This window comes from Oncorhynchus mykiss, chromosome Y (assembly GCF_013265735.2).
Source record: "Oncorhynchus mykiss isolate Arlee chromosome Y, USDA_OmykA_1.1, whole genome shotgun sequence".
NCBI classification, from domain to species: Eukaryota; Metazoa; Chordata; class Actinopteri; order Salmoniformes; family Salmonidae; genus Oncorhynchus; species Oncorhynchus mykiss.
In genome coordinates this window covers 31,435,537-31,449,757 of record NC_048593.1, presented here as the reverse complement: position 1 = coordinate 31,449,757, position 14,221 = coordinate 31,435,537, and the positions used below count along the sequence as shown (strand labels likewise).

The 14,221-nt window shown below is 41.5% G+C and overlaps 2 protein-coding genes across 2 annotated transcripts in view; both read right to left on the bottom strand.

Moving 5' to 3' along the window:
• ephb4a (eph receptor B4a) overlaps window positions 1-12,701 on the bottom strand; it is a 50,060-nt gene extending 37,359 nt beyond the window's left edge. Inside the window, exon 1 of the mRNA XM_036968062.1 lies at window positions 11,706-12,701. Within this exon, the coding sequence (XP_036823957.1) occupies window positions 11,706-11,784 (79 nt within the window). The 5' untranslated portion in view covers window positions 11,785-12,701. The remainder of the gene's footprint in view (window positions 1-11,705) is intronic.
• LOC110509418 (disks large homolog 4) overlaps window positions 6,018-14,221 on the bottom strand; it is a 206,312-nt gene continuing 198,108 nt past the window's right edge. The window contains exon 23 of the transcript XR_005040482.1: window positions 6,018-6,065. The gene's annotated coding sequence lies outside the window, so the exon portion shown is untranslated. The remainder of the gene's footprint in view (window positions 6,066-14,221) is intronic.

Genomic DNA, 14,221 nt, shown 5'->3' with positions numbered 1-14,221 from the left:
ATGGACTGACATCCTCACAGTGCATTCAGCAGGCCGAGTGAGAGGCCCTCTGAGAAAAACATAACACTTCACTCTCTAATCTTATCATAAGATGATAGCGCATGGACCTGTGTGACTGTCTACATGTGAGAGAGAGAGAGAGAGAGAGAGAGAGAGAGAGAGAGAGAGAAAGAGAGAGAGAGAGAGAGCGAGAGAGAGAGAGAGAGAGAGAGAGAGAGAGAGAAAGAGAGAGAGAGAGAGAGAGAGAGAGAGAGAGAGAGAGAGAGAGAGAGAGAGAAAGAGAGAGAGAGAGAGAGAGAGAGAGAGAGAGAGAGAGAGAGAGATATGTTTTCCTCCTTTATTCCTACTCCAACTCATCTATTCCTCTTCAGGGATGTCAAACAGCCCGGTGGTACTACTGTCCTTGTTCTCTCCTCTCCCAGGACATCACCTGACCCAGTTACTGTAGGGAGCTGGCTACTGGCTACTGGACAGGGTCCATTCTGTGTGGGTGTTCAGCCAGAGTTGAATAACACAGCTGTGAACCAAAATGGCTGACCTTAGCAGTGGGGATTAAGTGTTAAACCTACCCTACATGTCTGGCATTCATTTGGGCTCAGAAATGTGCAAGTTACAATTGACTCAATGCCTGGAATGTTGGGTAACGTTGTAATATGGTGGCTGAAATGTCTGTGCCACAGCAGAACTTATTCAAGTAGAAACAGCAGAATTTCCACACAACAGACAACAGTTTTAAACATTCATAGACTGTTGTCTGCAGAACGTTGGAAAATATTAAAGGTGCACTATGCAGAAATTGCTCTGCCATTTCCTGGTTGCTAAAATTCGAATAGTTTGCCTAATTTCAGTTTATGTGACAAAACAAGCAAGTTTAGTGTAGAGAATCAATGCAAAACCTAAAGTAAAAGACGCAAAACTAAATTTATGAATGTGAAGCATAGAAATAGCGCACATAGAACAGATCTACCGCTTCTTAGACTTGCGTTCAATGAGAATAACAGATTTATAACTCCAATTTCTATGTGAATTTGGTCGGGTCACCTAAAAAGTTACATATTGCAGCTTTAACTCAACATTTATGTCACGTTGCAGTGAGCTAATTGCTGAGATTGTTCAAGAGTTGACAGTAGTAATGTTCTGGGTTTTTTCTTCTCCCTGGTTGGATTTTAGTTCTGTAGCTAATCTCACACCAAAGGGGGGGATCTGAAAGAGTCCAGATGACTTCCCACATCTCCCTCCCTGGCTAACAAAAGACACTGAGCTATGGGTGAGATTAAACTTCATAAAAGACCAATTAAGGAGAGCTGGAGTGGAACAAAGAAGCTCCCTCCCTTCCCTAGAGAGAGACACAGTGGAACAGCTTTCTACATGATCAAGGAGCCTCACCGACTACTGAGAAAGACAGTGGTACAGTTGGCATGGTTTGATAGGCATCGTGACTAAACCAGAGCCACTGTTGATGTTTAAAACAAAGGGTTTGGGATTAAGTCAACTTCAAATCAAAGGGATCCTTGTTTCTCTGTAATTGTTTCTGTTTAACTGATAGGGACTCAATGGTAACGAACGTGACAGAGATAACTCATGATGTTTATAAGGGTTTATAACAAGTTTATAAAGAGTAGTTCACGATTATCATCGTGTGTTGAAGGGGACACACAGGATTGTTTTCAAAGTGTGCACAATCTACATATGCTTTCAGCATGTTGACTGTCGTGTGTTTTAGTGCTTCTTTTCCTTTTTGTGGTTCTGTTGTTCAATCTTGACCCATTTCTCCCCCCAAACATCACTCAAGTCTCATCCTTATAAGAAGCTCTGTACAGAAAATGGTTTGTATGTATCTCCATGACAGACCGACTGGGAGATTCTCCAGCACACTAAATACCGAGACGTAAACCAAAGAAAAGGTCAGCTCTCACACACACTTCTACATACGCACTCAAATGTGCTCTGACGCAAAAGTACACACATCGACTGCAGAAATCATATGACCAACATCTACTGTCAGGTTCCACTCGCTAACGTCTGGCATACTGACCATATCAACGTTGGGGTCCTCATTGGTTATAGAGTAATACAAACTGTGTTACAACTGTATATAGATATTTTCACAAGAGAAAACATGCAGATATACCACACACACACACACACACACACACACACACACACACACACACACACACACACACACACACACAGTGACTAATCCGCAGTGGGAGGTGGACAGCTTGACGCTGGAGGACAGTCAGTCTGAATGGCACAACAGACTCAGGTTAAAAAAACATTCAAAGATCTACACATCCAAACCCTGATACAACAGAGTACTTCCATGGGTCTCCTCTTTCATTTGACACCTCCTCCTCCTAGAGCTCATGATCTTCCTTCCAATGTTCTCTGTTCTTAGAGGCTTAAGACAGGGGGTTTTGAAGAGCTAAACCCTTTTGGAAGGTTTTTAGGTTCCAAATTGAAATAAGACCTTGTATGAAACCTTGTATGATGATGGATGAAATTACTAGTGTGAACATGTAATGTGTATGCTCTGTGTGTGTGTGAATGTTTGTATGAATCACAGCACACAGCACACCTCTGTCTCACAGCCAGGTGCAGATCACCTACTGCAGTGGTTCCCAACCAGGGATATTAGGACTTGAGTACTTGAGAAGACTCATGAGACCATAGGCTTACTGGTATAATGTACATGAGTGGGTACTTCAGGGGTACTCCGGGCAGAGCAAAATTAAATTGGTGGTACAGTAACTGGAAAAGGTTGGTAACCTACTACACACACACATTAAAACACACACACACCCTCTCACTTTTTGTCAGCCCATTTCTAATTTCTACTTGACATGATAACAGTCTCTCCTCGACACCCTCTGACAGAAATGACCCTCTCCATAAGAGTCATTCTCTTGCTCTGTCCTATTTGATAGGCTGTGGCCTCATTCCCTCTCCTCTGTGTGCTCCCTCTCACATTGAGTGGCATGTGGGTGGAGGAGCAGGGGAGAGCACTAGGGTCGCCTGCCTTGCCCCATGCCAGCCTGTCAGCGTGTCACTGACATTGATGCATTGCTTGGAGGGGTGGTGGTGGTGGGCCTGGTGGCTGTTTCATTCCCATCATCAACCCCGACTACCGTCCACCAGACTGCCGTCCACCCGACTACCGTCCACCAGACTGCCGTCCACCAGACTGCCGTCCACCAGACTACCGTCCACCAGACTACCGTCCACCAGACTGCCGTCCACCAGACTGCCGTCCACCCGACTGCCGTCCACCAGACTGCCGTCCACCAGACACATTTCCATGTGTATCACATCTCATTTGTGACTAAAATATCATTGATAACCAACCCATACCCACTCAGAAAAATCTGCCTAGGACGAGGCCACAGTCTGCAGAGGCAACTTCATCAGAGAGAGAGAGTGAGAGAGAGCGAAGAAACAGAAAGAGAGAGAGAGTGTGAGAGAGAGAGAGAGAGAGAGAGAGAGAGAGAGAGAGAGAGAGAGCGAGAGAGAGAGAGAACAAGTGTTTCTGGAGTAGAGGCCGATTGGCCTGTAGATTACAGCTGCGTCACTCGGATGCCTGTTTAACTCTTCAAGGGGCTAATCGTGGGATTAAGCCACAGAGGATGATGTCTGGGGGTGTCAGTGAGGGGGGAGGATTGCTTAAAATGCAAATCCTTTTCTTATAAAAATCGGTTCCATTTAATAGGATTTCTGGGAAGAGATCCGCATTTCCGCGGCAGGGGAGACAGTCGGCAAGTCCTGACTGCACTGACACGCTCACACAGCAGAGAGAGGGGCGATGGAAAGAGTAACAAAATAAAAGAGTGCAGGGGAGGGGCGACGAGGCCCTAACTCTTTCACATAGGGCCTCTTGTACTCTGAATAAAAAACATTCTTTCAGCGTTTGCTGGTTTTAGACACTGAGTTTATGGGCTGTGAAGCAGAATGTCACTCATCGCGGCGCTCTATCCACAGAGAAGGTATGAAGAGAGAGAAAGAGCGAGGGGGTGATGAGAGAAAAGAGGAGGTGGAGGAAAAGCAACAGAGAGGATGGTGTTTTTTTGAGGTTTAGCTCTATCATGGAGGCTGATTGTGAAGGCTCACTGGCTCAATGGCTCACTGGGATGGAAGTCTGTTTTTTCATCAAACTCTTCTCAACAAAGACCACTAAATATCTGTTATACGATATGCGCAGGGATCAACCTTTGTTTAATCATTTACACACACACACACGCACGCACACACACACTAATCTCAGAGGGTTTAGGGCCCTTTTGAGGATTTTAACCCTGTGGACCGAATCCAATGTACCCCACGGACGCCTAGCTTAACTTGCCAAATGAATAATTACCAGCATTGCCCTTTTTAATACCTTCACAGCCCTGCAGGGACCACATGGAGGTAACGCTTAAAAAATGATCACATGCTGTTTGAATATTATTTCATTTATATATATATATATATCTTTAACAGTTGTTGGATTCTGGCTGGAAATATACCTATTCATGTTACCATGCTACAACTTATTGATGACTTTACATGTATAAGGAATGTATATGTTGGGGTCAATGAAGGGTGAATAGGAACTCTGTGTATGGAAAGTTATTAAGTAAGACAAGGGAAAGTGAAAGTTCATATTCTGTTCAAACATGTTATTGCTGAATATTCATATTTCTAAGGAAAGAGGCCAAGAGCAACAGTCTAGTTTCAGTTGCTGATAGGGCAGGCAAGTTGCTGTGGAACTAGGACAATGAGGGATGTGGAACTCAACTCTAAAGAATGTCAACAGTTGAAGAGAGAAGACACTGCTGGGAGGGGGGGCCATAGGGGCCACACCGAAGACCATCAGACTACAGTCATGTCCCATACACACTCACTTCCATGCCCATGAGGGTCCTGGACTTAGGCAGGGCCATGACAATACCAGTAAGAGGAACCAACTGAGTTTCTGCCTAGCAACAGAGAAGGATTGTTTATCTTAGACATGCAAGGAGAAGACCCAAGTGCGCCCAAGTGGCGCAGTGGTCTAAGGCACTGCATCTCAGTGCTAGAGGCGTCACTACAGACCCTGGTTTGATTCCAGGCTGTATTACAACCTGCCGCGATTGGGATTCCCATAGGGCGGAGCACAATTGGGTGAGGGTTTGTCCAGGGTAGGCTGTCACTAGTTAAGTAAAGGTTCAAATAAAAAATAGTCGGAAAGTATAAATATGTGCTAGTGTGACTTATAAGTTGTGCTTGCAGCTGAGGCACCCAATGTGTTGAATAAACTTGGTTTGAGCTTTTTCTAGTCGTCTGTTTCAGTTTTTACCCTGTTTGTTCAAACCCTAACACAGTTAAGGGAAAGAGGTCACATTCAATAGATTAGCCTAACTCCCAGCTCACGGATTCTCTTTCTACTCCTTTTGTTGTGAGTCGAGAAGGAAAGTAGAGAGCAGATGTTAGAGGTGGGTTTTCTACAGTCTAGGCCTAGATCCTCAAAACTCTTCTCAACGGTAAGTGAAGCAAGCCTACAGAGTATCGTTGTGGGCTAAGATGCAGAGTGAATCGTAATAGTTCAAAAACGTATTGAGGCAGGGGACAACAAGACCTCTACAATGACCTGAACTGAAATTTTAAAAATGAAACATAATCATGAATTGATTGTGGTGTTACTGTGGCTAATTAGTGACCTTGTAGTAGGCATACCAAACTAATCCCTTCAAGTCTACTGTAATGCCATAGCCGTGCTCGGGTGTTATCGATGCCTGTCAAACAGCACCATGTTAATTGTTTGTAGATAGAAGGGACCAGGTGTCTCCATTTCAGCATGCAGTGTGGAACTAATCGGAGCCATGCCGTTCAGGATTGATTGGTAGTGGAACACCACAGAACTGGGCAGGGTGCACATATACAGGCTGTGGACTGGCGGGGTCACCTTTCCAAAACGCACATGCTCCCACACACACAGACACACACACACACACACACACAAACACACACACACACACACACACACACACACACACACACACACACACACACACACACACACACACACACACACACACACACACACACACCTAATTTATTATCACCTCTCTATCTTTAATGAATCCATGTAGGTATGTTGTCTTAGACTGTTTTTAAAAGACATACAAATATATACATACATATTTATATATATATACACACACTACCGTTCAAAAGTTTGGGGTCACATAGAAATGTCCTAGTTTTTTAAAGAAAAGCACATTTTTGGACTATTAAAATAACATTGAATTGATCAGAAATACAGTGCAGACATTGTTAATGTTGTAAATGACTATTGTAGCTGGAAACTGCTGATTTTTAATGGAATATCTACATAGGCGTACAGAGGCTCATTATCAGCAACCATCACTCCTGTGATCCAATGGCACGTTGTGTTAGCTAATCCAAGTTTATCACTTTAAAAGGCTATTTGATCCTTACAAAACCCTTTTGCAATTATGTTAGCACAGCTGAAAACTGTTGTGCTAATTAAAGAAGCAATAAAGCTGGCCTTCTTTAGACTAGTTGTTCGATTACAGACTCAAAATGGCCAGAAACAAAGAAGTTTCTTCTGAAACTCGTCAGTCTATTTTTGTTCTGAGAAATGAAGGCTATTCCATGCATCCCATTCTCACTCCTCATTCTATTCTGGTTAGAGCCAGTTTGATCTGTTCTGTGAAGGGAGTAGTACACAGCGTTGTATGAGATCTTCCGTTTCTTGGAAATTTCTCACATGGAATAGCCTGCATTTCTCAGAACAAGAATAGACTGATGAGTTTCAGAAGAAAGTTATTTGTTTCTGGCCATTTTGAGCCTGTAATCTAACCCACAAATGCTGATGCTTCAGATACTCAACTAGTCTAATGAAGGCCAGTTTTATTGCTTCTTTAAACAGGACAACAGCTTTCAGCTGTGCTAACATAATTGCAAAAGGGTTTTCTAATGATCAATTAGTCTTTTAAAATGACAAACTTGGATTAGCTAACACAACGTGCCATTGGAACACAGGGGTGATGGTTGCTGATAATGGGCCTTTGTACGCCATAAGAATACAGCCCTTTCTAGCTGCAATAGAAATTTACAATGTTAACAATGTCTACAATGTATTTCTGATCAATTTGATGTTCTTTTAATGGACAAAAACTTTGCTTTTCTTTCAAATTCAAGGACATTTCTAAGTGACCCCAAACTTTTGAACGGTAGTGTATATACAGTTGAAGTCAGAAGTTTACATACACCTTAGCCACATATATTTAAACTCAGTTTTTCACAATTTCTGACATTTAATCCTAATAGAAATTCCCTGTTTTAGGTCAGTTAGGATCACAACTTTATTGTAAGAACGTGAAATGTCAGAATAATAGTAGAGAGAATAATTTATTTCAGCTTTTATTTCTTTCATCACATTCCCAGTGGGTCAGAAGTTTACATACACTCAATTAGCATTGCCTTTAAATTGTTTAACTTGGGTAAAACGTTTTGGGTAGCCTTCCACAAGCTTCCCACAATAAGTTGGGTGAATTTTGGCCCATTCCTCCTGACAGAGCTGGTGTAACTGAGTCAGGTTTATGGGCCTCCTTGCTCGCACACTCTTTTTCAGTTCTGCCTAGACATTTTCTATAGGATTGAGGTCAGGGCTTTGTGATGGCCCCTCCAATACATTGACTTTGTTGTCCTTAAGCCATTTTGCCACAAATTTGCAAGTATGTTTGGGGTCATTGTCCATTTGGAAGACCCATTTGCGACCAAGCTTTAACTTCCTGACGGATGTCTTGAGATGTTGCATCAATATATGCACCTAATTTTCCTCCCACATGATGCCATCTACTTTGTGAAGTGCACCAGTCCCTCCTGCACCAGTCCCAAAGCACCCCCACAACATGATGCAGCCACCCCCTGTGCTTCACGGTTGGGATGGTGTTCTTCAGCTTGCAAGCCTCCCCCTTTTCCTCCAAACATAACGATGGTCATTATGGCCAAACAGTTCTATTTTTGTTTCATCAGACCAGAGGACATGTCTCCAAAAAGTACGATCTTTGTCCCCATGTGCAGTTGCAAACAGTAGTCTGGCTGTTTTCTGGCGGTTTTGGAGCAGTGGCTTCTCCCTTGCTGAGCGGCCTTTCAGGTTATGTCGATATAGGACTCTGTTTACTGTGGATATAGATACTTTTGTACCTGTTTCCTCCAGCAACTTCACAAGGTCCTTTGCTGTTATTCTGGGATTGATTTGCACTTTTCGCACCAAAGTATGTTCATTTCTAGGAGGCAGAACGCTTCTCCTTCCTGAGCGGTATGATGGCTGCGTGGTCCCATGGTGTTTATACTTGTGTGCTATTGTTTGTACAGATGAACATGGTACCTTCAGGCGTTTGGAAATTGCTTCCAAGGATGAACCAGTCTTGGCTGATTTCTTTTGATTTTCCCATGATGTCAAGCAAAGAGGCACTGAGTTTGAAGGTAGGCCTTGAAATACATCCACAGTTAGCCTATCAGAAGCTTCTAAAGCCATGACATAATTTTCTGGAATTTTCCAAGCTGTTTAAAGGCACAGTCAACTTAGTGTATGTAAACTTCTGACCCACTAGAATTGTGATACAGTGAATTATAAGTGAAATAATCTTCATGTAAACAATTGTTGGAACAATTACTTGTGTCATGCCCCAAAGTAGATGTCCTAACTGACTAGCCAAAACTGTAGTTTGTTAACAAGACATTTGTGGAGTGGTTGAAAAAAACAGTTTTAATGACTCCAACCTAAGTGTTTGTAAACTTCCGACTTCAACTGTATATACATAAATATATATTTCCAGTACCAGTCAAAATTTTGAACACCTATACATACAACGGATTTTCTTTATTTTTACTATCTTCTACATTGTAGAATAATAGTGAAGACATCAAAACTATGAAATAACACATGGAATCATGTAGTAACCAAAAAAGTGTTAAACAAATCAAAATAGATTTTAGATTCTTCAAAGTAGCCACAGTTTGCCTTGATAACTGCTTGCACACATTCTCTCAACCAGCTTCTCCTGGAACGCTTTTCCAACAGTTTTGAAGGAGTTCCCACATATACTGAGCACGTGTTGTCTGCTTTTCCTTCACTCTGCGGTCCAACTCATCCCAAACCATGTCAATTGGGTTGAGGTATGGTGATTGTGGATGCCCAGTCATTTGATGCAGCACATGATCACTATCCTTGGTCAAATAGCTCTTACACAGCCTGGAGGTGCGTTGGGTCATTGTCCTGTTGAAAAACAAATGATAGTCCCACTAAGTGCAAACCAGATGTGATCGCGTATCGCTGCAGAATGCTGTGGTTGCCAAGCTGGTTAAGTGTTCTTTGAATTCTAAATAAATCACTGACAGTGTCACCAGCAAAGCACCCCCAAACCATCACACCTCCTCCTCCCTGCTTCACGGTGGGAACCAGACATGTGGAGATCATCCGTTCATCTACTCTGCGTCTCACAAAGACACGGTTGGAACCAAAAATCTCAAATTTGGACTCATCAGACCAAAGGACAGATTTCCACTGGTTTAATGTCCCTTGCTCATGTTTCTTGGCCCAAGCAAGTATATTATTCTTATTGGTGTCCTTTAGTAGTGGTTTCTTTGCAGCAATTCGACCATGAAGGTCTGATTCATGTAGTCACTAAACAGTTGATGTTGAGATGTGAGATGCATTTCTTACGGCTGGTAACTCTAATGAACGTATCCTCTGCAGCAGATGTAACTCTGGGTCTTCCTTTCCTGTGCCAGTCCTCATGAGAGACAGTTTCATCATAGGACTTGATCGTTTTTGCGACTGCACTTGAATAAACTTTCAAAGTTAATGAAATGTTCCATATTGACTGACCTTCATGTCTTAAAGTAATGACGGACTGTCATTTCTCTTTGCTTATTTGAGCTGTTCTTGCCATAATATGGACTTGGTCTTTTATTGAGTAGCTTGGATGAATAAGTTGCCCAAGCTAAACAGCCTGCTCCTCAGTCTCAGTTGCTAATATATGCATATTATTATTAGTATTGGATAGAAAACACTCTAAAGTTTCCAAAACTGTCAAAATATTGTCTGTGAGTATAACATTACTGATATTGCAGGCAAAACCATGAGGAAAATCAAACCAGGAAGTGGCTTCTATTTTGAAAACTCCATGTTCCATAGCCTGCCTTTGCTCCATTTAAAGGGATATCAACCAGATTCCTTTTCCGATCGCTTCCTCAAGGTGTCAACAGTCTTTAGATATAGTTTCAGGCTTTTATTTTTTAAATTAGCGAGAAAGATAACATTGTGTCATTGTATGGCCGGGTGCCAGCAGCGTTTTGTATGCGTAACAGAGTTTAGGCTGCCATTGCCTTTCCCTCTCTGACTGAAAAAGACAGTTGCGGTTGATATATTATCAATTAAATATTTTAAAAAGACCCTGAGGATTGATTATAAAAAACTTTTACATGTTTCTGTGGACATTACGGATACTATTTGGAATTTGTCTGCGTTGTCGTGACCGCTCTTTCCTGTGGATTTCTGAACATAACGCGCCAAACAAACTGAGGTATTTTGGATATAAAAATAATCTTTATGGAACAAAAGGAATATTTATTGTGTAACTGGGAGCCTCGTGAGTGAAAACATCCGAAAATCATCAAAGGTAAATTATTAATTTGATTGCTTTTCTGATTTTTGTGACCAAGCTACTTGATGCTAGGTGTACATAATGTTTTGTCGAGCGATCGATAAACTTACACAAACGCTTGGATTGCTTTCGCTGTAAAGCATATTTTCTAAATCTGACATGATAGGTGGATTAACAATAGGCTAAGCTGTGTTTTGCTATATTGCACTTGTGATTTCATTAATAAAAATATTTTTTGTAATATTATTTGAATGTGGTGCTATGCAATTCAGCGGTCGTTGATGACAATTATCCCGTTAACGGGATGGCAGCCATAAGAAGTTAACAAGGCACACCTGTTAATTGAAATGTAATCCAGGTGACTACCTCATGAAGCTGGTTGAGAGAATGCCAGTGTGCAAATCTGTCATTATGGCAATGGTTGGCTACTTTGAAGAATCTCAAATCTCAAATATATTTAGATTTGTTTAACACTTTTTTGGTTACTACATGATTCCATTTGTGTTATTTCAGTTTTAATGTCTTCACTATTATTGTACAATGTATAAAATAGTACAAATAAAGACAAACCCTTGAATGAGTAGGTGTTCTAAAACCTTTGATTGGTAGTGTGTACTGTGTATATATATATAAAGACACGTGCAACAAGTGAATCTTCAATAATGGCAAAGTCTCACTCAGAGTTTAATTGCAATAGTTAGATAGTGGAGGCTTATGATTCTTCATACAAATAAAAATATGACACAGTAAAAACTTAGGAGTGTAGGATTGATTAACCATCATGATGATTTACAACCGGCATGTCACATTGTAACAAGCACGTGCGACTGTTACAACGTAACAGTGCAGTTGTTACAATGTAATATGTGATGCTGTTTCAATGTAACAACAATCTGAAGTTGAAGGAAAAATTGGACTAAATCATATTTTCAATAAGCTATTAGGTGGCCTAATAACGCCACAGTACATTTTTCTTCGACAATAAGCAGTACATGAAGCCTTTTAATTGAGAACGTTGTAGAGGAGGTCATATGAACCAATCCGACCTACCTTCCTCTGCTGTCGACAGAAGCAAACACTCCAGCAGGACCAGCCAAAGTGGGGCAATGCGACTGGATATGAACTCCATAATGGCATCCAGAATATCCGTAATATAAACGAACTGCTTCGGTTGTGTGTGTCAAAAAGGTTAAACTGGTGAATTACAGGCACCGTCAACTGGGCCGTGTACCCATTGGCCGCAACACTGACCACATCTGACACGGACAACAGTTCAAACACCAGTTTCACTGGGGAAGGAGTGAAAAAAAATGTGGTCACAATATTACAAGGAAAACCTCGCTTTGACTGACTGACGGTGGGAAGTCAATGTCTCATGGAATAAGTCGATAAAAATAAAAAAAACACCAGTTTTTTTTAATCTAGAATAGTCAATAAAGTATTAACTTTCATACTAAGAAAAACGTTGCTATATAGCACTAGAACATATTGCATATAGTGGCTATACAATTATATAGCGGAGTTGTCCTATGATCTTGTCCCATGTCCCCCCTGTCACATTCAAGAAGGGGGACGCATGTAGATAAAACTTATCGTATCATTGGCTGTATTCGTTCCACTCTTTGTCCATGAACCCTCGACGACTTCTCCCAAATCTCCTCTCAATTCGATGTCTGCAGTCAAGGCACTTGCAAAAAAACTCAATTGTCGAGATGAATGAAAATCATGTTACTGCTGTGTTCTGTTTGTTTCTTTACAAACGACCAGATCCAAAATTGTATTGATATTTCTGTAAATTCCTCCCCAAAAATTAAGTGGATAGCTGGTCGGGAACAACTGCGTGTCTCTGCCCTTGTCTTTAGGCTGTTCCCAATGATGTAGAACGATGTACAAATCACAGAGCTGAAAGATTTTTTTTACGAGAAATCACTCTCAAGAAAATAAACTAGAAACAAAAAGTTATGCACTTATCCCCGTCCACTCAGTAACCTCTCACTAGGGATATTTCAACACATTCAGAGCCGAATAGCACTAACACACACTGACTGCTTACGCCCCGCCTCCACGCACACAGTTTCGGCCAACCATAGGTCAATTCGAGCTGTAAGTCAAAAGAATATGAAAATCAACGCATTCGCCCGACCCATTTTTGTGATATTTTTTGCAATTGTGTATGTAAGAGGGGAGAGCTGTTACTTCCTTTTCGTTGTTGCGAGCTTCGGTAGCCTAAGTGCCGGGAGTGATATTGTTCATACCAGAGAGTTATCATGTTTCATTCATGACACACAAATTGAAATAGCCAACAGGTTTTTGATATACTTTTGCAGTGTTCTCTTATATGATATTTAGTTTCATTCCAGTCTGCTCTGTAAGCAATACATACTCGGCCTCCCGAGTGGCGCAGCGTTCTAAGGCACTGCATCTCAGTGCTAGAGGCGTCACTACAGACCCTGATTCGAATCCAGGCTGTATCACAACCGGCCGTCACCAGGAGTGCCATAGGGGGGCGCACAATTGACCCAGCGTCGTTAGGGTTTGGCCGGGGTAGGCCGTCATTGTAAATAAGAATATGTTCTTATCTGACTTGCCTAGTTATATATATAAACAAATACAGGCTACTACAATATCCATGGAAAAGAAACCTGAATGTTGTTGGTTTCATGTCATTCCCATGCAAATGCGCTATCTCCATGCAGAGTCGCAGGAAGCCGCATTGTGGATTGGCCTGTTATTTCCTCGGCAGTGACTTCATTAAAGTTATGGAGCGGTTGGTCCTTTTCTTATGTAAATGATCTGGAAGACCCATGGTGGAAAACAATTAGTAGCAGCGAAAGACTGCCAGTGCAGGCTGAGAACGAGAAAGCTTGAGAATTAATTAGGTCTAAACTATGTGTCTGAAAGTATAAACAATGCTTATTATGATACACATTTACTATACTATGATTGGCCTTTATTATGGAATTGGTCTGAAGGACACACAAGGACATTTCCTGTGTTCTAAGTAATTTTTTTATTAATTTCTTCATGGTTTGTAATGTTCTACAAATGTTTTCACACCACACATAGACGAATTAACATACACATATCTCTCAGGCATTTCCTCTTGAGCCATTAGGTGAGTTAAAACTCCTTGTCCTACACAGAAAATGCTGTAATGTAAGTTAATGTACCTTGCTAAATGTGATAATAATCTTATAAATCGACTGTGTATAATAAAGGAATTATAAGCAATGGTGTTGAATTGAGTTATTTGCTCTGTACTTTGTACTTTGCCCGAAACACTTATATGTCACAAATGGGCTCCCGAGTGGCACAGTGGTCTAAGGTGCTGCATCTCAGTGCTAGAGGTGTCACTACAGACCATGGTACAATTCCAGGCTGTATCACAACTGGCTGTGATTGGGGGTACCATGGGCTGTGCACAATTGGCCCAGCGTCGTTAGGGTTCGGCTGGGACAGGCCGTCATTGTAAATAAGAACTTGTTCTTAACTGACTTGCCTGGTTAAATAACTAAACAAATAATATTATATGAGCGGTATGCACACAACCATACCTACATTTTTAC